This window comes from Anabas testudineus, chromosome 15 (assembly GCF_900324465.2).
Source record: "Anabas testudineus chromosome 15, fAnaTes1.2, whole genome shotgun sequence".
Classification (NCBI taxonomy): domain Eukaryota; kingdom Metazoa; phylum Chordata; class Actinopteri; order Anabantiformes; family Anabantidae; genus Anabas; species Anabas testudineus.
Window position 1 is genome coordinate 19,638,731 of NC_046624.1, and position 25,082 is coordinate 19,663,812.

The 25,082-nt window shown below is 41.2% G+C and overlaps 1 protein-coding gene across 2 annotated transcripts in view; it reads right to left on the bottom strand.

The window, feature by feature from the left end:
• atrnl1a (attractin-like 1a) overlaps positions 1-25,082 on the bottom strand; it is a 181,647-nt gene that overhangs the window by 21,770 nt on the left and 134,795 nt on the right. For both annotated transcript variants that reach the window (XM_026356595.1, XM_026356592.1), the window contains one exon: positions 13,580-13,675. In XM_026356595.1, coding sequence (XP_026212380.1) covers positions 13,580-13,675 — 96 coding nt within the window. The remainder of the gene's footprint in view (positions 1-13,579; positions 13,676-25,082) is intronic.

The following is a 25,082-nucleotide window of genomic DNA, read 5'->3' on the forward strand; positions in this document are numbered from 1 at the left end:
GGAAGAAAGAAAATTCTACAATGGACGGAAGAGTGCACATAAAATGTCTACCAGATTCTTTTAATCAACCAATATTCCCAGCTACAGCAGCAAATCTGTCAACCCACCAGCAGAGAAACACCACACTGCTCATGACCTCTGACCTTTACGGTGAGTGAGCATGTGCTTCTGTGCTGTTTCTTCCTCGTGGCATTTCAAGGAGCTGTTTTCTTTTAATGAATAAAACAAGTAACAAAAGCACAGTTTGCCATTTACATGTGGATTCTGCCTGTAGCCTGAGGAGAGGGAGGCGGCAGGAGCAGGCAGACATGTTTAAGGCATTTCTAAGAATAAAGAAAATCCCTTCCAGCTGTGAGAGTGAGAGGTGATTTTCCAGCACAAAGTGGTGTCTTTATCCCTACATATCAGATACATATCAGAGAGATCCAGCAGGAGATATGATGTCTTGTACCAGCTCTTCTCTTCCTCTTTTCATAACTGCTGTGCTTAATGTCTCAAACAGTTTCTTGTCATCTGGTAAACAAATTAACAAAAAGGCCCTGCAGAGCAACCACTCTGTTGCATTATCCTGGCAAGTTAAAAATGATCAACGTGCTGAAAACAAGTGGTTTGAAAATGGGCGAGAAGGAACAAGATGAGTAGAAAGCAAAGAGAAGCTTCAGAAGAGGAGGTAAAGGGAGACAGGAGAGCAAACGAGAGACAATGTGAGAAGAAACGAGGAGATTATGGATGATACAAGGTAGGTAGAAACAAGGGAATGTGGAGATGAAATGAAACAGATGTGAGTAAGAGACAAAAACCAGCAGGAGAAAAAATGCAAGAGGTGAAAGAAATAAAAGGAAAGAAGAGAAGTATGAAAAGAGATGAAGTGAAAATACAATGAGAGGACAGAAGAGAAGAAGGGAGAAGAGCACAGAGTACGAGAACACAGATGTAGGGATGACAAGATGAAAAATGCTGCAGAGGTGAGACGAGGAGTAGAACGAGTGGGGAGGAGAACAAAACCATAGTGAGCAGGGTGGAGAACAGGAGAAGGAAAGATGACAAGACAGAGGCGAGGGAGGATGACAGGGCTGTAAAAGAAATGAGGGATGATACTCTTTTAAACACACACTCTGTAGCTCTAAGCTGCACCGCTGGGAGCCAGTGGCTCAGAGTTGCACTCTGTGTTGGTGGGAACAGAGTCGGCTGCTTGTCAAGCGAATCGCTTAGTGGTGTTTGAAGGCTCCCGGAGTGGGACTAAGATCGAGTGTCATGTTGAATCAGCTTTTTGCTCCAAGAGCCAGGATGCACCATTTACAGCAAATTATTTACAACTTTCATCTATTAGAGTGTTAATCTGTATATCTGTGTATGGATCCTGCTGCCTCACTCACTCACACACTGTCTGCCTCCCTGCTAACTGCTGCACTTCATCTGTTTTTATATCCTCCTTCTTCTTCCTCCTCTCATCCTCGTGCCTTCTGTGTATTGTTTTTCTCCACATTGTGTCTTATTCTTCTCTTCACTGCCTCTCTCCTCCTTTCATAATTCTTTGGTTATAAGTATATTGTTTTGTAAATATTAGAAAAACAAGAATGAGCTTTTCAAATCTCATATCTTAATTCATGCTCAGCCTACTTCAAATCCCCATAATCACACATAATTAAACTAAAGAAAGCTGCAGCACTCAACCAATGACTTTGCCCCCTCACCCAGCTGAACTTAGCTTTGTATGAATTACTTTGCAGATTGTAGCTGGTGGTTGAGAAAATGCACAGCTGAGTGGAAGGACACTGTACTAACACTTGCTGATTAGTTGTGTTTAATTCATGATGCCAGTCTATGTTCACAGAGCACAATCATTTTATTCTGTGATTAATTCAATGAATTTAACACCATATTGTGACCGCCCTAATTAAAATACGTTACTATATGTAATGCTTTATTTAACACAGGATTATAGGGTTGGCCTGAACTTGCATAAATTTAACTGGAGCAAAAAAAACTTTTATGTTATATCTTTTGACTGATGGTATAAAATGTAAGTCAGGTTTAATTGGTTATAGTGTTCCCGTCCTTATCTGACTAGATTTGGTTGCATATATGTAACAAACAATAAGTTATAGAAGCTCACTACGACTTCCCAACCCCTTTGAGTTGGCTACTCATCCTGCATGCATCTCTCCTTCTCTCATTCAATTTTTCATCCTGTGTCACCAAACCTTCCTCCCTCTGTTCATCTTTAATGTTGTTCCTTCCTTTTCATTCTAATTATTTCTCCCCACTTGTTTATTTCTTATCATTTCCTCTTCCAGTCCTCAGGTTGGGACACTGGGTCGCATCCGTGTCTCCACACACCTGCATATTAAGCACATGGGGAACAAACATCTGTGTTTGTGTGTGAATGAATGAGAGATATTGTGTGTCTGTGTGTCTGTGTGAGTCTGCAGTTACGTTGAATTTCCATTTTAATCAGCACATCCGTGAGCGAACAATCCTCTCACTCTGAGGGAGGACAGAAGGGCCACTTCACTACCTGTCCCTCACGTCGTCTCTTCCCCTCTCCCTCGTTTAATCCCCCCGTTCCTCTCTCGCTGAGACGACAAATTAATCATCTCTCTAATGCCTCATGAAAGCCAAACTTTTTTTTGTCTGTACTTAATTCACAAGGTGGAGTAGATCTTTCATTCACTCCTCCTCTTGTCTCACACACACACACACACACACACACACACACACACACACACACACACACACACACACACACACACACACACACACACACACTTCGCTGTCCTCACCACCTCTCCTTTCACTATTAGTGTTGGAAAGATTAATGTGTTTTCTGCCTGCGAGCGATGTGAAGCTGCATCCACAAGGGAAGGATACACACACCAATATGGACCTGGCACATGTGTGCAATTGTACTATATGAATGAAGACACATGCACGCCAAGATGCATGTGCACATGCACCCACAATAACGCTTCAATGGCCATCGTCACACCAGAACTTAGTATTGATGGACTGTAGAGGAGGAGGAGGGGGGGTATCGATCAAAGAGAAAAGAGAACAGAGAAACACGCACATCATTAAGAGAACAGAGAAGAGAAGCCTGTACGGTGAGGAAATGACCTAATGAGGAAGAATATGGTTTCCACACTATAACATGGTTCCCCACATCTGAACCTCCACCATGATCAAACAGGCCAATGACACTGGATTTCATTATTTTTACCGAGGTTTCCTCATTTGACAGCAAACAAAACATCATCCAGTAATTTTCATTAATGCGAAAAAGGGATTTTAAACAGTTTGAAAGTTACCTTGGTGACACTCACTTCATCAGCAGAATCTTAATCTCATACAAAGATGACCTTGGATTATGTTTCCTTATGTTAAGTCTCACACACTCAGTAAATCACACTGCACTTAAGATATTCTGTACAGTTAGTTATAGTTAGGTACATATATACTTGGCCAGTGAAACCATTTATCTATGTGGTTCTTTATGAAACAACTAACAACTAAACAATAAAAGTTTACATTCAGATACCATTTATTACTCATTAAAGGACTCAGTCGACAGACGACAAGCAAAGCACACCGGTCCCCTATCTACTCATGTTTGCATGTCTGAAGGAAGAATCCTGTTCAAATACAATTCAGCATAAAGGCCGAACCAAGAGCTTTTAATGTGAGCGTAAAGAATCTTTTGTCCTTTTTGTCCACCTTCAGGTTTATCACCTTTTCTCTCCTTCACCTTCTTCCTGGAATACAAACATAAAGCTCTGGGATGTGAAGTTCACCATGAGTCATTTTAACTGCTTTTCAGTTCAGTCTGTCACGTTCATTTCTCATCCTCTCTTTCTTTCCACCTCTTTGTCACTCCTTATCTGCCTGATGCAGTTAATTGCAACACATAACTGTCATTTCAAAACAAGACTATAAAACTATAAGCATTATTGACTGACATCAGCAGTTAGATTACCAGGTGAATCTCGACTGAAGGCGTCCCAGAGCAAAGTGAAGTTTATTGGCCGCCTGCTTACAGCCTCTGCACCAAGCTAACGTACCTCTCCTTCTCAAATTCAGCACAGAACACGTCTACCTGTGCTTCCTCTCCATGGTAATGAACTCCACATTTGTAACAAACTGCTAGCTCATCTGCACATCTTGTTGTTGACGGTTTGCTTCGTTGCATAGCCATGCACAATAGACATTCACCTCTAAACATGCTGCAGATCTGGCACAGATGCCCACATTCTCTCCTCCTATAGACGAGACACTACCCATCTGCTCCTTTACTCGGGAAACAGCATCTGCTGTTCTCTGTGTTCTGATACGTTTTTATTTCCCTTCTTACTTAACATGCACACAAACACTGTAGACTCACAGAGCCTGATTCTGTTTGCACTACAATTGTTTTCTCTCTCATACACATATGCTTGTTTCTGTGTATCTCAGAACCGAGAAGCAAGAACCGATGCTGCCAGACACACACACTCACACACACACTCACTCAGGACATAATGGGCACCTGCTTGGTCAGCTGAACCTGAAACTGGTACTAAACTACATGATGTACAGACTCAGACAAAGAGAGATGGACGAAGGATGGGAGCCAGGAAGGTGGGTGGGGAAGGGAGGGAGAGTCGAAACGAAGACAAGAAAAGAGAAACAGAGAGAAAGTGTGTGAAGACTGCTGTGAAAAGGAGGAAGACGTGAAGAAGATGAAACCTGTGCAAAGCTGGAAGAAAGCTGCAGATAAAGGTAAAAAAAAAGACATGGAAACAGAAAATATGATGTGAAGACAGAAAGAGAGGAATAATGGAGTTATTACACTAAGAGACAGAAACTATGCAACTAAACTGCTACAGCAAATGTGTTTAGAAGGAAATCCAATCATTGAATGGGTGACGTGCTGATGCAACATGTTTTCAAATGAACGATGAGCTAATTTATCAGCTGGTGATAGGGTGGATGGTGGACATACAAAACACTGTCACAGTAGAGAAAATGTGTAGTTAGGTTTAAGTAGCAAAACATCAGGGGCCAGTGTCATTGAACATTTCTGCTGTTCTCCATATTTAAAACAGTCCCTCTTTCTGCATTCTTAGCACCATTATCTGCTAAAAACAAGACGAGTGACAGAAATTGTTGTTAAATAATAAAGTAGAATTTGAAAGAGAAGTTCAAAGCCAGGTTCCTTTTTCAATCATTGCAGTATGAGGCAGGTCTGAGTGCCGGAATATTTGTTTTGGAAAGTTCTAGTTAGTTAGTTGAACTCCCTCCACTACCTAACAGGAATTTACATGATGTTAAGATTTGTACTGACTTCTACTGCTGATTGTGTCAGTTAACCAGCTCTGATCTCCCCAAGAAGGACACATTAAATCTAATTTCAGAAACACTTCTATCAAACCACCCCTGAAATAGTGGCCTATACGTTTGTCCTACATATCCTATATAGAGTGTCTTTATAGTGATACTGTTCTCTAAATGTTAGTACAGCTCTAATACTAAGGAACCGTATCCCACTGCTATTTCTAAGCACTTCTTATATAAAAAGCAGTGGGACACAGAGCATGGACTCTGTTATAAAAAAATGTAAGGGGGCTGTAAAGAGTCCAGAACATCTGAAACACACTGATATGAGCACTGCGGTGGATCATGTCTGTTCAAGAGAATATAGGCTGAAAATATAAGGTGGTTTTCAGAAGTTTGGTCAAAGATCAAATGAAACATCTGTTTGCTCTCTCTGAAATATGTAGCGGGTACATATGGTGTAACACGGTGAAAAGGGCAAGATGTTCTTTAAAGCTAAAAACAAAATGTCTCTGGATGATAAAAGTTGTTAAAACAACAACAAGGGACTAAAGAAAAAAGACCACTCGGCCAAAACTGAAATTTTAAATTTAAGAAGAGACCCAGTGGCAAGATGTTAACTTGTAGTTTTACAGCTCTCTCTGTGTGTGTGTGTGTCCTGAACAACATATTGGTTCCTGCCTACTGTTTCAAGGTAAAGGGGAGGAACAGCAGGCTCTCAACAGCTCGCCTGACAGCCTCAAAGCTTCTTTAGAGTAGAAAGAAAAAAGACAGAAAAATAAAAGTAACCTTTTACATCTGGCTTCAAACATGTGATGAGAAGAGTGATGCTGAGTTCTCTCTTCCCTGTGTTAACACTGGTCCTGTAAAATGGAGCAACACAGCTCCGAGTGATAGTTTTGATAAGTTAGTAAGACATTTAACTCTGTAACTGAAATAAATTATTGACAAACACACTAATCAACTACCTTAAAGTACTGACACTGTGCAACAGGTTAGAAAAAGTATTCTAAACTGTGTCATACAGCTACTCCGCTTGTTTAAATGCTGAAAGATATTTACTTCTGCTCCCACTATGCAGCTAAATACATTTCCAGTAAAGGTTGAAGAAACAGAAAGCCTCTGCAGTTATTACTTTAAGCAGTATGAAGACAGTAGAGTTAGACCAAAGCTATAATCACACCGTGTCTGAATTTCTCATCATCATCCACTGTCTAAAGAAAAAACATTCACTAGTTCACTCAACAGCTAGACATAAATTTAGATTTCAGACACTAACCACAGTCATTTTATGTCATGACTAACAGCTGAGGAGCTGCTCAGTGCTAGATTTCACATCTCAAAAAATCAGAGCATCGCATTAAGGCATTGTTAGGAGAAAGTAGTTTACGTGTCATAGACACTATGTGCCCACTGATTTTGAGGGTACAATATGAATTATATGATCACAAAACGTGTAAATGCAGTAAACAATAGTAAATAAGGGGGTGAACAGAAATCTTCTAGATGCAGTTTTCATTTACATCTTTAAACTTCAGGCTTCATCACTAGAAAATCTGGGGATTTAAACAATGTTTACGGCAGATGATAGATCTCCAACATTAACTGCACTCCTTCCTTCAAAGTGTGTTGTAATCAGTATGTCGTTGTCCTGACAGCAACAGTAATTTCAGCATCTGAAACAGCAGAGCACATTTCTCAGCAGGAGCTGGTCACTGTGGGATTTTATCGGAGCCGTGTCAACAAGTTTAACCATCATTTTCTAGACCTATAACTTCTCCTTGACTGAGCACTTGCCACCTTTTTCCTCACCCTGAATTACTTTATTGATAACTGCAAAATGATAAAATTGCTAGTTGGTAAAGAGAAAAACTGAGTTTTTTAAAGTCTACATCAGAAGAAAGATTTTCTATTTGGCCACTTTTTTTTTTTACAGGAATACACCTCACACAGAGACAGAGGGAAAAGAAAACAGAGAGGAGGAACGAGCTGAGACCGCCACAGGTGCTTCTCCTCCAGCTAGTGAAATAACGTGTCGCCTGGACACTTTTCTAACCTGCCTCATGATAAAGAGAAGGCGAAAAAAGCTTTTGTTACAGTGCAAACAGAACACAAAGAGAAATGGGTTTGTTTTAGCCTCGTTAGTGTTGACAGAGGTGTGAGTTATTGAGTTAATAAGAGCGCTGCGCGTTAGTGTGTGATTCTATGACCATGCCTTTCAGTCGTGAGACACACAGAAAGAGCCACAGGTGACTGCTAAGCTAAAGTAAACCAAAAGAGTGCACATGAAATTGTTCATGATGAATGCAAATGAGTGTATTTTTGTGGGTGTTGGGTACCTTTTCTCGTTTTTCTTCTCTGCCTGAAAGAAGCTTTTGTGTTATCTGATGAACCCTGCAGTGGTGTGTGTGCATGTACTGTGGGTAAAATCTGTATTTAGCTGTGTATTTTTCTACCTTACTTCCAGGTGTCATAAATATTCTTTATCTGCTCCCTTCACCTTTATTCCCTCTCCCTCCCTTGCTCCATCTATCCATCCCTCTCCACCCACCAACCCTCCTTCCTGCGGCATATTAGATTCCTGCAATTGAGGAATAAATACGCCACATTAAAACATAAGATGTGAAATTGATTCATTCTTTGCTTTAAATAGCATTATGAAAACGGGAGACTGTCGTTAATCAGCAGTAAGGTGGGAACTGCTTTTCACAGGCGGGGGCGTGCAGATGCTAGTTGCTGCGGGCTCATCAGCTTTACGACGTAACGGCAGCACTTTATGGAGGCAGTGGAAACATCGATTTATGCTGATGACTCTGCCTGTGTTCTGAAACGCAGTCATGACACGCTGTAAAGCTCTGATCAAGTTCGGGAATGGAAGACGGGGCCTTTCGCTGTAAAACAGGCCCATATCCTGTGTGTGGTAGTGGCTTTTACTGCTGTTTAACATATGGAGAGTTGTGGTAAGAAAGAAGCATGAGGCGGTACACTATCACAAGCATCGTGCTATACGAGTTATTTTGCCAACATATAGACACACAGGTTTTACAGTATTTCAGGAGAGGAATGTTGCTTCTGTTTTATCTTTGACATGTGATGACTACACATGACCAAGTCTGTAGTTTCTGCATAAGAATATAAGAACAGACAGGTTTCTCCAGCCGAGGGAAGCTTATCTCTAATAATGATTTGTAAAAGAGTACACTTCAAATTAATTCATTCAAATGTAGTGCAAGATTAATCTACACAGTCAATGCACAACTAGATGTTAACAAATGTGAAACTTGTCTAAAGTCAAGCATGAAATTCAGCAAATATAAAGTTAAATAGTAAATAATAAATTTAATAGTTCAATTAAAGTAACAATGTTGATTAGTGGTACGGCGTTATTACAACTATATAGTGATTTCCAGGATCCCCCTTGAAGAGACTTCATTATATCCATCATATCAAGTTAGTTTTAATTTCTAATTGAGGGTTAAATTCCAAAAAAGGGACGTCCGAGATACACTGAGAATAACAACAACAACAAAACAACAAGCTCCACAAAAAGTAGAGAAAAGTGTAAAAGTAGCATATGGTTGGTTTGAGTTTGAACTTTTGTTCCCTGGAAACAGAACAGATCATTTACACAAGTTTGGCTCAAACTACACAGGTTAACACATTTCTTTCCACCTGCATCGTTAACCCATCCCTGACACCTCACCATGTGAAAACTTTCTTCAAATAGAAACGAGGCTATTGTACCAACAGTACCTATCATTTCAAGTCGTCAGAGGACAGAAAACAATCAACTCTGATTCTTTGAATAAAAGTCACCTAGAGACCATTTGAAGTTCATCCTCTACGTGTCCTGGGGAATCTAAGCACACCACACATGCACATAAATATATGCATTGTATTGTGATGGATCCTAAAATGGCTTGTTCTTAAGAATGCAGAGAGAAAACGACAGACACAGCAAACTGAGAGCAAACTATAAGGGGGAAGGTTAATGTCTTCATCTACTCTTCAACCCTTAGGACAACACAATGTAGTTAGGGAGGACATGAATCAGATACTGGGTGGTCAGTACGGTACATGTGTGTATTTGCACACATACTTTCATGTCAGCCCTCCTCCATTAAATTATGCTTGTGTAATACCATTTTGTTTTCCCAGTTCCTCTGTAATGGGATACTTAATTGCCTGAATTTTTTTCACAGGCAACAATTTTCCATGTGAAAGAATATAGAGCATACAGAGCTCAGTTTATTATGGCGGTGGCTGCTACAAGAGGTACCACACTACAGATACTGTATTGCAAGAATGGTAAAAAAAAACATATTAAATATATTGTCAGTGAAGATTTTACTGTCTTTATCTGAAGCATTTAACAGCTACTAATAACTTCTAAATTAATCACTGTGTAAATATTAGACTTAATGCTGCTTGGGATTATAGAATTGCTTAAAGTACAGGATTGCAATTATTTAATTTTGATGTGATGTTACAAATGATTTAATTCTCATTTTAACGGGAAATTGAAAACTGCATCATGTCCTGCGATGAGGCTGGGCTAGCTTCACTGTGGTCCAGGCTCTGTTGTCTTCTCTTTATCTCAGTCTCATATCACTTCTTTGCAGTCATAAACTATTTCTTTGCCTACATTCTCTGCATTGCCAGTTTTGCAGGCGTGACTCAATATTTGCACCACGCAGGTTGAGATGCCCTCCTACAGAACGCTTCACCGGGATTTGCTGCAGTTTTAGATTATATGGTCCACTGAGTTTGAGTCAGCACCAAAAAACACTCAGTGCATCTCACAGTCATATGTGGGAAAGTGTCCAGGAGTGGCCAATCCTGGTCCTTGACGGCTGTTGTCCTGCTTGGTTTCCTACTATTCCTTCCCACTGTTAAATACCTGGATAAGGTGCATTCAGCCAATCAGACATTAAGTGCATTGATGGTTAGGGTTAGGGTTAGGGTTAAGGTAATATTTTACAAAATACTGAAAATATTCTTATTGCTGAAATGTAAAAAAAAAAGAAGATATACTGTATTAATAAAAAAAAAATCATTCTCATCAAATCATTCCCTCGTGTGCAGTTATATCTTTGTCTGATTCACTCACCTTCCCTCCCTCCTATGTAGACTAAATCACTGCGCCAGTGTGGAAACAACAGGTGTTGTTTTCCTCGCTCGCTGTCTAAACATGGCATGAAATGGGGTGATGATGACTCTATTTGTTTAACTATACTCTGCTGCTCCGCGTAAGCGGGACAACATAAAATAACGGGACAGCATGGAAATGTTCCCTCTCCCTCATTCATTACACAATTATGCTAAGCTGCATGCTTGACTATGAACCAGATGTTGTGTAATTAACCTCAGTGTGAAGATAGCGTTCTGCTCCATTGTCTCTTACCTTCAAGAATGAAATGGAAACCAGGCTGAGGCAGAGATAAGGGGAGGAACCCCTGAGGTTTCTACATGTACATGAACCCAACTGAACTGAGCCTAATTCAACCTGGTCAAAACAGAGCTAAAACTAATTAAGCATCACGCGCTGATATCCGTCCACACCATTGTCTCTATAACCTTCAGATTAAACTGTGTGAGGAGATGATCTCAATAAATTCATAAATAATTAATGAAAGATTTAAAAAATGAATAGAAATCACACAAAACCCCGACTTGGTTCAACTTAAGAGATGAAGAACAGTGACAGCTGAGTAACAGATACATACACTAAAGTGAGGTTTAGTTTAGTGAGTTTAGTCAGACTTTGATTTAAAACATTGCTCATTTCCTCCATCCTCTCCACTCCTTCCACTGTCTGCAGCCTTTTACCATGCATATACAACAGAATCTCAGTTGTTATATGTTATTAATTAGTGTTTTATTATTATAATACTGGTTAAAATACTGAAATATGACGGCTGTATCATCTAAAAATAATCCATGCACAGTTGTTTGCATGTAGTTTGATAAATGAGGGTTTCTGTCCTCCTGGCCTATCTTTGTGTGGTTGACCTCTTGTATGAAGCACATCTCCTGCAACATCTGTCACTGGGCTCCACTGTGGCTTTAGGTGGTGGAAGAGATACATCAGGTGTGAGAGAGTCCTTCCCACAATGCACTGCTTCTATCAGATTTATTATGTTGAAATAAGTTTATCAAGGCAAGGACACTACACTAAAAGTGAAACTAGCATGTTCTTTTTAGCTGCACCATGAATGTGTAACGTATCATTAAACAACTTGGAAGAAGAGAAATGTCATTTTTTAGGTTGTAATGTTCACCACCTGAATACTCCAATATTTATACAAACTGAAGTTTACACTATGTATGCAGTGATCCCAACACTCCAAAAAGACTTTACACGATAATCCAAACCACCTGCAAGTGTCTCTGATGTGCTAATTGTATATTTAGCAAATCAGTACAAGGCTATTTAAACCATTGCCTCCTGTCGTATAAAGCAGATTAGTTCACACTGACAGCTTTAAACAATGACAAGGAAATGTTGTAGAGTACAAATACAGAAGGTGACGCAGGCTGGCTTGATAAACAACATCTCCATGTCTTCAATCCCCCATCCTCCTCTAACCAGAAAGCTACAAGGACCGAGCATTAGCCTCCAGAAAAAAACATTGTACATCTTTTCGTCCCATCTTCACGCTGGACACTTAGGCCCACTTGCTATTCACCAAGCATCACTCCACAATGACACCCTCTTCTGCTTATCTAAACCTTGCACGTGCATGTCATTGAAAGCTGGAATCACAGAACAGAGGTGACACCACCATTTCAACAATTGTCTGCCACTACCCCTCGGGAGAAGGGCATACTGTTTCACTGAAAGTACCACTGTCATGTTGCAGCATGTGCTCTGTAATCTCATTTTACAAGAGGCTGGACCAGCTGCCTCTCTCACGGTGCACACTCTACCAGCCACACTGCCTTTGGAGGACCCTTCAGGCTGGTTTGTGAAGGTGAGGTGCCAACATGGTGGAGACTCGCAGACAGGGCCTGGTTCTCATGCAGGACAGCTAAGTGAAACGTGAGCTACAGCAGCCTCTCTCCTCTGCCTTCCACCTTTGTTGACATCAGAACCTGGAGTTTAATATGGATGTTGTGTGAGCCATGTTGTGCACAGCCGCTTAGCAGATGTTCAAACAATAAACAAAAAAATAGTTTCATCAGGTTTTCAAGCAGACCAACAACCCTGAGGTTCCTCCATCATCAACAGAAGATCCTTGCTGTGTGTGCTGTATGAACTGTGTGAAAAGGCCGGCAGGTAAGTCTGCTATAGTTTATCACATACTTGAAGAGACGCTTTCACAATTACATTCAATTCAGTACATACCTGTAAGTTCATTAGGTTGAACGCTGGGCAGCCACCTATGTGGCTGTATGGAGTATCTCCATCATAATTATTTCTGACTGATTTGACAATGGTGATTCTATTTGAGTTCCAATGCAAAAAGCTACTGATTCAGTTCATTCCACTGAGACACATAATTTCAGACTGGCTGAAATAATTTCATTCCATCACAGTAGTCTTGTGTGTATGGATAATCAGCAAACAATGGCACAGACATTGCTATTCTTTCTGAATTCACAAGGGTCAATGCTAACTTGGCTGTGCACTGTGCTTCAGGATGCTCCAGGCTTATTCAAGCAAACCAGATGATGTCAAACTGTCTCTATGAACCTCCACTATTCTAATAATCATATCTCTGGTCACCTCCAATCACAGGTGACTGTACTGACATTTTCACAGTGGCCATCAATATATACCGAATCAAACATTACAACACAACTCTGACTACTCACTAGCCTGTGGTACTTGAAACCTGAATATCAGAAGTCTATTAGTTAAAATGACTCAAAACACCCACATGATTGTGTAAGGTATTTAAATTAAGATAAGCAGCCTTAAATAGATGTTTTCTTTTTCCCAATGCCCAGTGAATGCAACCTGTTGCACCACCAGTTTGCTTACATTGGCAGCATCCAATGTATTCACACACAGTCATGGCAGCAGGTCTCAGGGCCAAAGACGTGTTTGTGTCTATGTGTCTTAACAGTACAACGTCTCTGTGTCAAATCTGCCAAGTGCTGCAATTATGTGAGCAGGAGCGGTTATGCAAATGATCCTGCTGTCCTCAATGACGGTGGCAAGATTTCGGCAAGGCACCATGATTTCACCTGTGTTTACTGTGTGTGTGTGTTCTTTGGTTGTGTCTATTTCTGTGTGTATCTGTGTTTGTGTCTTTTTGCTGACCTGTACCAGCTCCTCTTGGTCACCGCCCACCTCCAGCACAACATCAACTGAAGCGAAGGGTCGACTGGCCATCTGTTGTCGCTCTCTCATCAGCTGCTATAGAGAGAGACAGAAAACAGATATTTAATTCAACGTGTTGTTTTCTGTTACATTTCTGACAGTAAAACTGTATTATTAATGAATAAGAGGACCACAGCCCCCAACTGTTAGTCCCTGAGCAGCTCTGCTTGGATCAACAGGGGGTGAAACACCTTACTGTAGGGCATCTTAACAGTAGTTACTGATTGGGAGGTTTCTTCCTTAAACCCGTTTATGCTGTAGATTTTACCTGACAGGTAAAAGTAAAGGGGAAGTGAAGCGACAGGAGGAGGAAAGGGGAAAAGTGGGAAGCAGAGTTCAAAGCAGAATAGAAGATAGACCCTCAGAAGGAGTAGCAGGTTGTGGGGGGAGGGAGTCAGAGGAGGGCAGGCAAACTTCATTAATGAGGAAATTCAAGATGAACAAAGGAAAACAGCAAGGCCTGTATCAGCATGAGATCCAAACACCACGAGTGAAAAAACAAACAGATACAAACACATGAAACAGGAAAAACTGAAGAGACACACTGGGCACATGGACACAGAAAGACGTACTCATCAAAACTCACAAGCACCAGCACAGAGAAGTCTGCACATTAGATGCGTTTATACCTGACTTGCTATTAGTACAAAAACAACATGCTCCGTGCACTCTCATCCAGACTCCACTCTCCATCAAGAGCCCTGCTTCCCAGCTTTTTCCACTTCACTACCAACATGTTAATGGGGTTTGTTTCTACATTTAGCTCCGGGGTGGCCACCTGTTTCACGCAAAACAAACTCATTTCTGACCGATTATGTGCCAGGCTTTAATCATCAGTATGTTGCTTTTTGTTTCAGGACAAAATCTGTCTGGTGCAGCCTCCAATACACACACAGATCAGTGAAACCTATGCTGGGAAGGTCGAGGCAGAATCTGGGCTGCAGACTGTGACCTATGCAGGAGAGGAAAACTTTCTAACAGCCTGAGATGATTTGCTCCACAAAGATGAATTGCATGAAATGAGCATTAATATATCTGTGTGGGAAAATGCAGCCACTGCAGAAGCAAACACAGTAAAGCAGAGAAAGGTATTGATGAGAAAATAAGGACCCTTAGGAAAACAAGTGGTCAAGGTGTTGAAGACAAAACTGGAAAATGTGCTCCGCCCTTCTTTTCTAATTAGCAAATGAAACCTGCAGGTAACAGATGGAAAGAAGAGATCATAAAAAAAATCACTCCTCACTCTTTGTGACCTCTCCTCACTCTCTGTGACCTCTCCTCACTCTCTGTGACCTCTCCTCACTCTCTGTGACCTCTCCTCACTCTGTGACCTCTCCTCACTCTCTGTGACCTCTCCTCACTCTGTGACCTCTCCTCACTCTCTGTGACCTCTCCTCACTCTCTGTGACCTCTCCTCACTCTCTGTGTCCTCTCCTCACTCTCTGTGACCTCTCCTCACTCTTTCACCTCTCCTCACTCTCTGTGACCTCTCCTCACTCTGTGACCTCTCCTCACTCTCTGTGACCTCTCCTCACTCTCTGTGTCCTCTCCTCACTCTCTGTGTCCTCTCCTCACTCTCTGTGACCTCTCCTCACTCTTTCACCTCTCCTCACTCTCTGTGACCTCTCCTCACTCTGTGACCTCTCCTCACTCTCTGTGACCTCTCCTCACTCTCTGTGTCCTCTCCTCACTCTCTGTGACCTCTCCTCACTCTTTCACCTCTCCTCACTCTCTGTGACCTCTCCTCACTCTCTGTGACCTCTCCTCACTCTTTCACCTCTCCTCACTCTCTGTGACCTCTCCTCACTCTCTGTGACCTCTCCTCACTCTCTGTGACCTCTCCTCACTCTGTGACCTCTCCTCACTCTCTGTGACCTCTCCTCACTCTCTGTGACCTCTCCTCACTCTCTGTGACCTCTCCTCACTCTCTGTGACCTCTCCTCACTCTCTGTGACCTCTCCTCACTCTCTGTGACCTCTCCTCACTCTGTGACCTCTCCTCACTCTCTGTGACCTCTCCTCACTCTCTGTGACCTCTCCTCACTCTCTGTGACCTCTCCTCACTCTGTGACCTCTCCTCACTCTCTGTGTCCTCCCCTGTTGCTGAGACAAAGCAGCACACTGACATTACCTAGCTGTCAGGTGGTTTGCTAGCGTGCTGCCGGCTACACGCTTGCTGGTGTCAGACTCTTTAAGCATGAATGAATACTACACCTGTAGCTACATCAGTGTAGTCGGGGGCTCCGGCGGCAGTAACTGCTCTGCTAGCACGCTGCCGTGCTGGCTAATGTGATGTCTTCTCTTGTTAGCTGTCACTGCTACGCTAACACTACTCAGATGACAGTGTGTGCTTGCTAGCAATGCTGTTAGCCTCCTGCTGATGTCAGCTTAGATTTGTAAGAGCCTAGGTGAGAAGGTGTGTGTGTGTGTGTGGGGGTGTGTGTGTGTGTGTGTGTGTGTGTGTGTGTGTGTGTGGGAACTTTACATAAGATAATATTCACCTGTTTAAACCTTTTAAACCTTTTTAAACCTTTTGAAAGTGAAGTGCACCACATTTTATTGTGTTGTTAGTTTATATTACCAACATTAACAAAGATCGTTCATATTGTATCGCTGAGAGTCGACAGCTTCTCTTTTGACTTATTTTTTCTTATTATAATAAGTTTGGTGAATACATTTCTTAGTATGTCACAGATGTAGTTTGGGTCCATGTGTGTGTTTGTGTCATATGATGAGTTCTCGCTGCTCTTTCTCCCCTAAAGCCTCAAACTGGTCAAGGTGAGCGTGTTGAGACCTGATCAGTCAGTCTAGACAGTGGAATTAAGTCCGGACAGAAAAACGGAGTGTTGTTCAGCAGCGTCTTCAGTTTTAGAGTCTAGTAAATATACACACATATATATATACATCCGGATGTTCAGTGTACACACAGACTTCATGTTGTGTTCAACCCTGTATATGTTACCATGCATAAAAGACAGTCATGTTTGTTTTGGTCCAACACACCACTTGTGTGTGTGCTCATGCATATGTTGTGTGTTTAATGCCCCTTTGACAAGTCCTTGAGTGGGCAACAAGGACGAGGCAGTGGCCATCTTCTCTGTCTGCCTGTCGGCTGTAAATCAGCCATAAAACGGCTAATTAACTTTGCTGTGCTGTAAACAAGCAGTGCCATGCTAGACGCCACTAACTGGATAACAAACGGAGGGGAGAGAAAAGACAGAGCTCTGCATGTTTATGTGTCTGAAGGAGAGAGGGTAGTTAGAAAACTGTTTTCTAGTTACAAGGATCTTAGCAGGTTGTGTGAAATTCTAACTAAATCATAAGAAGACACAAAGTTAGTGTTTCCTGGGAGTATCTGTCAAGGCCTTCAGTCCATATTGGATATGCCCGTGTTTATCTAGCCTCAAGGGAAGGCACCACATCCAAACATCCATTCATCCATCCAGCCATTTAGCTGGACTGACACACACAAACGCCCAGGAGAAAAAAAATGAGAGTGACAACAATGAAGCCAATCACATGGCGAATTATGCTTCACAGAACGCAGCTCAACCAAAGTAACACCTGCAAGCTCAAATTGCCTGTCCTGTTAGATGGATTGGAAATATCTGTGTAATGTGCTGTTTGCTGATTTCAGATGCACTCCTGCGCAAATGACGGGTTTCACAACACAATGAGTGGCTCGCTGCTACTATGGCTGCAATTACACATCAGCTGTGCAGAGACTAAATTATAGCAATGTCAACACATCTGCAAATAATGACACATTGCTGTCGCATGTATTCAATATTCTGTGGCATGACATTGCTTATTTTTGGACAGTATGTTGGAACATCATTTGTGTTTTATTAATCCACAAAATCAATTTGATAACATATACTATGCAGTATCATTTCAGGTCTCTTAGAAGCAGACACCTTTAATGCTATAGCACACGATAGTCCAGTATTTTAGACTAAAGCGTGTTCCAGTTCAGTCCAGGTATAAAGAGTGTTTTTTCTTGGTGTAAAGTATTTACAAATACAAATTCATGATATCATCAAGTTAAATGCATGTGTTAAAATATTCACCTGACTAAAACACACACACCAGAACCCGCTGACGTGAATTTGCCAAACAACATATTTCTTGTGTAACATCACTGACACCGTTTCCTAGATGTAATGCAGCATGTTCGTCTAGCCCACCTGTAACTTAACTAGATGGTTTAATCAATGCCACAGAAGGCTAGGTGTAGGTCTGATCTATGTTTTAATCAGTGATACTAAGAAACATTATTTCTGGACAGGACCTCCAAGTCTTACTGACTGTTCTCAGGTGCACAAACAACAGGATTTCACTGTGTTGAACCATATGTGTCACAAGAAGTGTTGTATTTAAGGTCAATGTGTAACAGTATCCTAGGATGATAAGCAAAATGTCACTAAATTCACAAGGTCATAGCAACTGAAAACTCTTTCAGTTGCTGGGAGGGGGCCTGACTCCTACTGGGTTACTGTCTCTCTTAATCTCCCATAAAGAGTGTAAAGGAGTTAAAAAGAAGCCTTTTGGGAGCCTCAATGGTAAATGCCAAAATGAGAGGAGGCAGATGAAAAGGGTGACTGTGACAGTACATTTAACAGTTCAGCACAAAAGTAAAAGTCAAAATTTTATTTTAATGTAAAATCTGGTCAAGCATTATGTACGTCCAGAAAATAAATCAGTATTCTTTTTAGTGTCAGCAGTGCAGGACAAAGTGATACATCAACTAGATCAAGAACTTTTTAGAGGTAAGTCTTCACAGGACTACTCCGACTGTCCCTGCCTACAGTAGTAACACCTTCAGAATGCCCAACACCTAAGGCTGTCCAATCTGCTGTTTGGTTAGCATCTGTCACACCAATCACACAAATGTTTCTCCACACACTGATTGTTATTGGTAGTGGCTATTAATTGAGTTTAAGTCACCTTTGCGTTTAGTTTTCTTCTTTGTTGATTCATATAACTGCATTTATTTATTCTGACATGTTCCCTACATGGCTTCTTAAATTCATTCAGATTAAGGCATCAACCATTGGTGTTTATAAGACTACTACATTGTACTGTACTCTTCTAGTAAATTAGGGTATTGAGACAGCCCTGTCAGAGCTGCACTGTTTTTATGTTCTGGTTGTGTTGGACTGCAGCCTGTGTCAAACTCCTGTTTCTATGTTGAGGCATTTCATTACACCAGTCATCTGGGCGTCCAGAGGCCTTGAAGTGTCAAAAGCTCCCAGTAAATTAACACACACAACAAAGTGAACATGAATAACCTGTCTATAATAATTCTAAGGTCATTTAAGCTATTCTTCAACCAGCGAGTGTAAATATGTGTGTTCTGCTCCACACATGGACACAACAGCATAGCTACTAAAAAAAAAATATGTTGGAAAATGCCACTCATACCAATACACTTACAAAGATGCCAAAACAGATGGATGCACTTTTCTTTCTTTGCACTCTTTCGAGTAGAAAGACACAAAGAGACAGGAGATATACAGCATGTATTTTGAAGCACAGCATTGTTGGAACCCCATGATAGACATCTACACAAATAATACATACACACACACATATTCATACAACCATGATTGATACTGATAAGTATTCAATTATTCCCTCATTATGTGGCGTTTGAAGCTCATTGCTGTGACTGGGGACAAATAGGATTTGCAGCTTTGCCTCTTGGTATAATATACGATATTAGCTACTGAATGAAGAATGAATCCATCCAGGCGCAATGTCCACAGAGACACTGCAGGTCTGATTGTTTGATACAATGCAGCTGCTTTACAAAGGGCACACACATGGGTGCACTTACAGATTTACATCACAAAACACTTGGAAAAAATTCCAAACGTATCTGTTGGGTGTGTGCAGACAAACCCATGCGAGTGCAGAGAGACAGTAGCACACACACACACACTCTTCTCGGGCTCTTGAATTTGTATGCCAGTGAGACCACAACACAGAGGTGATAACAAATCTCATTTCCGGCATGTTTGCCAAGTTTCCAGACGGCATTTGTCTCCTAGCAGAATGTGGGGAGTGGGATCTGAGTAGAGTAAACAAGGGCACCAGATATCCTCAACTGATAGAATCCACCACTCCACACCATTTTCCAACACACAGTCCCTAAGACTGAACAAAGCACTTGAGAATCTTATTCAGTGGTGGCTGCAAGACAAAGCCTCTGGCATTTTGTTCTAGATTAACAAATATCACAAGAAATATGTCTGCAGTTCTGTATAGAGCAGTACCAGTAGATTCACTGAAACGGAGCAACTCAATGGGTGATCCACTACTGCAGAACAATTCACACGGCTTTTCATTTTTATGTATGTAAGTATGTTCCACAAATTGTGAGTTTGGAGCTATGGGTAGATGTCTATAGATCATACATTTACAATATCCATTTTTGCTCAGCTGTTGACACAGCTTATTCTCAAGATCCTGGATTTGATAATTGGTGGGTGATTTAGATTTATTTTTATGATTTGTACATAGTACATGTGCTGCATTGTTGTTAATTGTACTCTGGTCTCTCTTGAAAAACAAATATTCATCTCAATGAGATTTCCATAAAGCTTAACTAACTACTTCAATGTATTAGCAACTGTTCAGTACATGACTCTTCTTGCAATATTTTTTTTAAAAAGACCAAAGCACTATGGCTGCAAGTTTTACCTTTACTGTAAAACTACAAGTTAGAAATTAGCAGACCCTGCACGTAACAACATTTTGGTTGCTTATTTCAAATACTTCAGGTAGGTTTGATTCTCTTGTTTCTGTGCAGCCCTAAAACATTCTTACAACAGATGGAGGCAGGACGTTATAACTAAAGCCTGAGTGAGCCAGACAATGTGATCTCAACAGAACATCTCCAACACATCCTGGCATGGCAGGACAAAATAAATCCCCACTGATTTGGAGAGCTAATTAGAGAGGGGCAGAGAGACAAAGAGAGACAGAAAAGGCTTATAGATCATGTGGCTTGTAGCTGTTACTCTGAACAAGGCAGACACTCTCTTGTATTATGACCAATAAGCCACATTCAGAGCTAACTGCCTGGCAATTACTGCTAACACTTTGACTGTGTAGAGAAAGAGGATGAAAAGACAACAGAGAAATACAGAAATATTTCAGATCAAGTAAAAGAAAAATAGACCAAATAATTTGGGTCTGTGAGAAACAAAGCAGTGATATGTATACACAAGTACAGTTGGATAGGCTGGAATCAAAAGGAATCTTGATTTCCAACTGAGACACTTCTCTTTTCACTAGTAGCAGAAAATGGGGTTTCTTCTACATCTGTTGCAGTAGAATCAGAAGATTGGAATAAAATAAAACCACTATTTCAACAACAGTAGCATTATCATATACAACTAATGACTGTAACCATTAACTTGTCTAAATAAGTTATTGTAGTGTATGAGGGGCTTTAAAATATCAGAGCCTATCCCTTAAGTCCTTTAATAAAAAGTAGTAAAGTAAGAAGTAAGATGAACCTGTTTAGGTCAGAGTCAAGTGTGAACTTAGCCAGACAAAAGATCCAATGGAGACAAAGGTGGTTCAAAGCTTTACTGAATGACTGGCCCTGAGAAAATACAAAACTGAAAAGCCTCTTGTTCGCTCTGTGTCCATTCCTCTATTCCTCAAACATAGTGACCGCAGTGTTAAGCAGTGTGGTGACCTGGTCCACTAAATCATCACCCGTTGACAGGCAGAGGGAGAGAGACATAAAGACAGAGCAAGAAGAAAGAGAGAGAGAGAGAGAGAGAGAGAGAGAGAGAGAGAGAGAGAGAGAGAGAGAGAGAGAGAGAGAGAGAGAGAGAGAGAGAGAGAGCTGGAAGGAAAGAAAAGTGGGTCGTTTTACAGGGGTCATCCATTATATCCTATCACATTAGCCCTCGTCATTGGCCTGCTCAGACAGCCGTCATCCATTCCCATTCTCCACAGGCCGACACACACGCACACACACGCACACACACACATACACAGGAAAGGCTGCTGAATAACTAATCTATGGGTTTGTGTCCTCAGCTTGTCTCTCCTTCCCACTTCTACGCAAATAGACAAAGTCTAGCAGCTGGAATTAATCTGCTGTACCTGGGACATCTAACTCTCAGGGTACATGTGCAGGACTCAAAAGTCTGTGTGTGCATGCCCCATATTGTACTCTCCTGGTCACCACAGAAGCGTCTTAACCCAGCACATAAATCTAAGACCTTCACTCAGATACAAAAAAAGGTTTATACCAGTATGTGTTCCTTCAGGTGATATGAGTAATATTGTTGGATGGTTTTCTAAATATTTTTTATGCAATCGCATACTCTGTAAAGTCCTAAACCTCAAACACTGTAAAGTGCCTTGAGATGACTTCCATTGTGATTTGGCACTAAACAAATAAAATTGAATTGAATCAATAGCATTCATCCCACTATATTCTATTTTATCTGAATAATTATAATGTCCAGGTTACAAATACTTCCCTGGCTAATGAGACATGTCTTGTAATAAATATATAACGAAGTATATAGACTAGTGCAAATGGATGACGTTTATTTTTGGTTACACAGAACTTTTCCTTGAGATCATGCTCTTGTATGCATGTGGAGGTGTGTGTATATAAATGTGTCTGCCAGAGGAGAGAAGTGTAGGTGGTTCTTATTATCGCCTTGACAGCCTGATTTACAAGATTTAAACAAGCATACGTTCCCTTTGACCACAGTCTCCCTCTTGCTCTCTCACACACACAAACACACACGGGTCTGAAACCTCGTCAAAACCCAATCACACAGACGTAACCAACATAACATAGTACCTTAATAACTTACAGTTTACAGACACAAGCCTTTCCTTTTCCTCTGATTCTCTCTCACACACTCACACACAGCCAGTCCTTTGGTTTCCTCGGGAACAGTGTTTATCCTGTCCATTTAGTCCATTTAGCCGTGTGTCCCATTAGCATCAACCTCCCATCTGTCTATTTAGGCCCTCGAGGGCCTCCAGTGTGTGTGTCCGTGAGTGATTTGATTGCATGTGTTAGTAACCGTGCCTGTGTTTATGTACATGGTAAATGCTGTGTGGACCTGTTTATGTTACCTTCTGATCACCAACCCTCCCCTTCACAAACTAATCAAATATCAGATTAACGTTCATCAATTCCCACCTGCACCAGAGATGTGGCGCATAATCATTATCTCTGACCTCTCTGGTTGGCTGGCTGGCACCAGTCCTACCCACCAATTATACTCCACAGATGATGGGACGCCTGACTGTCACTTCCTGCCCTGTGTCCAATTAAATTGTGTCAAGGAAGCAACCCCAGACGGGATAGGTTGTCTGAGGTTGTTGACCCTGGGGTCAAGGAGAGCAGCGCTGATTGGTTAGTGAGATGACAAGCACATAGGCAAACCTTTCCTTAATGAGATCATTCCATCTTTGTAATATAGTAATGTGAGGAGATGTTTAATCATCCAGGGCCTAATTTACTGTCAAATATCATTTATTCACTTTGAAATAACTTCATAGTTCACGGACGAATGCAGGTCAACAAACTCGGTGGAGGTTTTTCTACGTTATGGTGCTTTGGAGAAAGATGAAGACATGGTAAGTAGTGGTAAATCAAACAAGGTGATAATGTAGACTAGCAAACAACTTCAACTGTGCAACTGTTTTCAACTTTTATTGGTCATTTGGTAAACCACTCCGTAGCTTATCAAGGCACTGTTCTCGATGTTTCTGCTCCACTGCAAAAATAAATCTGATTGTCTCCTGTAATGTATTGCATTTCACTAAAAGTCTGGTTAACCAGTGAAAAGTTACTGCAAACTCAACAGGACCAGCTACGTGTCATTTGAACAAACATCTTCCATCTGCTTTTGTTAGATTTTTTCTTAAATTTTGCATCATCATCCTTCGTCTCTTTCCTAACCATCTGTCCTTCTCTGTTTTTATGTGTCCAACCTTCCATGCTTTCCTCTCAGTGCCAGTGAAACCTGGGTGTGAAGCTGCAAAGCAACACAACAAACCCCCCGTCTCATTAACAAAGCCTCAAATCACCAATATATACAACTCATCAACTGGCCATGTGTATATGTGCATGCTTGTAAACTAACACTGTTTGTGTGTGATACAGGAGTCAGCAACTTTACCTGCCAGCCTGGAGGCCTCATTGAGATCTTTCTAACAAGGAGCCGGTCAATCAATCTCTAATCGATAACTATCTGGAGCTCAGTGTAAAGCAGTGTGTGTGTGCATGTGTGTCAGGCTGACTAATTCAGACATCCAGGCACAGCACTGACCCTATTGGGCCTCATCGTACTGCACTGTGCCAGCTGTAGAAATGAAAAAGCAGCAGCATCTTTGGCTGAGCTGTTGGCATCCAAGAGGGAAAGCTGGCAGCGAGAGAGAAGTCAATAAAGTTGGGATAAACAAATATTCTGAGAGAGACGGGGTGAGAGAGGTAGAACAATAGTGTAAGTAAAACAGAGAGAAAGGAAAGAGAGGGGAGGAATTTGGGAGAAGAGTGAGAGAAGCCAACAGTTTTGCCAATAAACAAGCCAGCACAGCACTATTGCAGATTGCTACAGAGCTTAAGTACACGGGATAGATGCATTAGAGAGTCAGCCCCATCAGACAAGTGCAACAAGAGCTGATCATGCATCTGTGTAGGTGTGTGGATACAAGAGAGGGTGTGTGAATGTGTTGAAAACACAATATCCAGCGTGTGTGCACCGAGACTACACTTTGAGAGCTTACATGTCTGTGTACGAACAGCTTCTGACTAAAACAATGCATTTATTACTATTGTTTTTCATTTATAATGTTTGTGTGTGGCAACAATCTCAATCGACCAGCTAGAGAAAAATCATTCAGAAGTAATTAGATAAGTAAAAGTAGTTATACTACAGTATTGTGACTTTACAGTAATGAGAATACAAGTTTAAAGCCATGTATTAAAAACATTCTAAATCATTTTTTGTGATCATGAAGAGATAGAAGCATCTGATTGAATGCCTATACACCAGGTGTCCTTATGTACTCCTTGTATGTATGTTCTCTTCAGCGGTGTATATTTGGTGTGTGCACTCTGTGATGTGTGTATACCTGTAATTTGTTGCCCTGCAGGTTTGAGTAGCGGCTCATTATCTGAGCAGATTCCTATCTTTCACCCCTCAGGGCTGTTACAATCACAAAATTATTGATTCGCTCCGCTTCCCCAAACAATGGATGGTGAGTAAATGTGTGATTGAATAGATTCCCAACCTTCCTGGCTTAGCTGCTCAGAGAACTTGGTTAAAGTTTGTGTCAAAGCACTGCTGCTTGTTCATTTTCCTCTTGCTCAGTTTTACTTTATAGATTCCTTGATCTTTAACCTTTAAGATGCATCATGTTTTGTTTGAGTTACAGAACCCCAATCT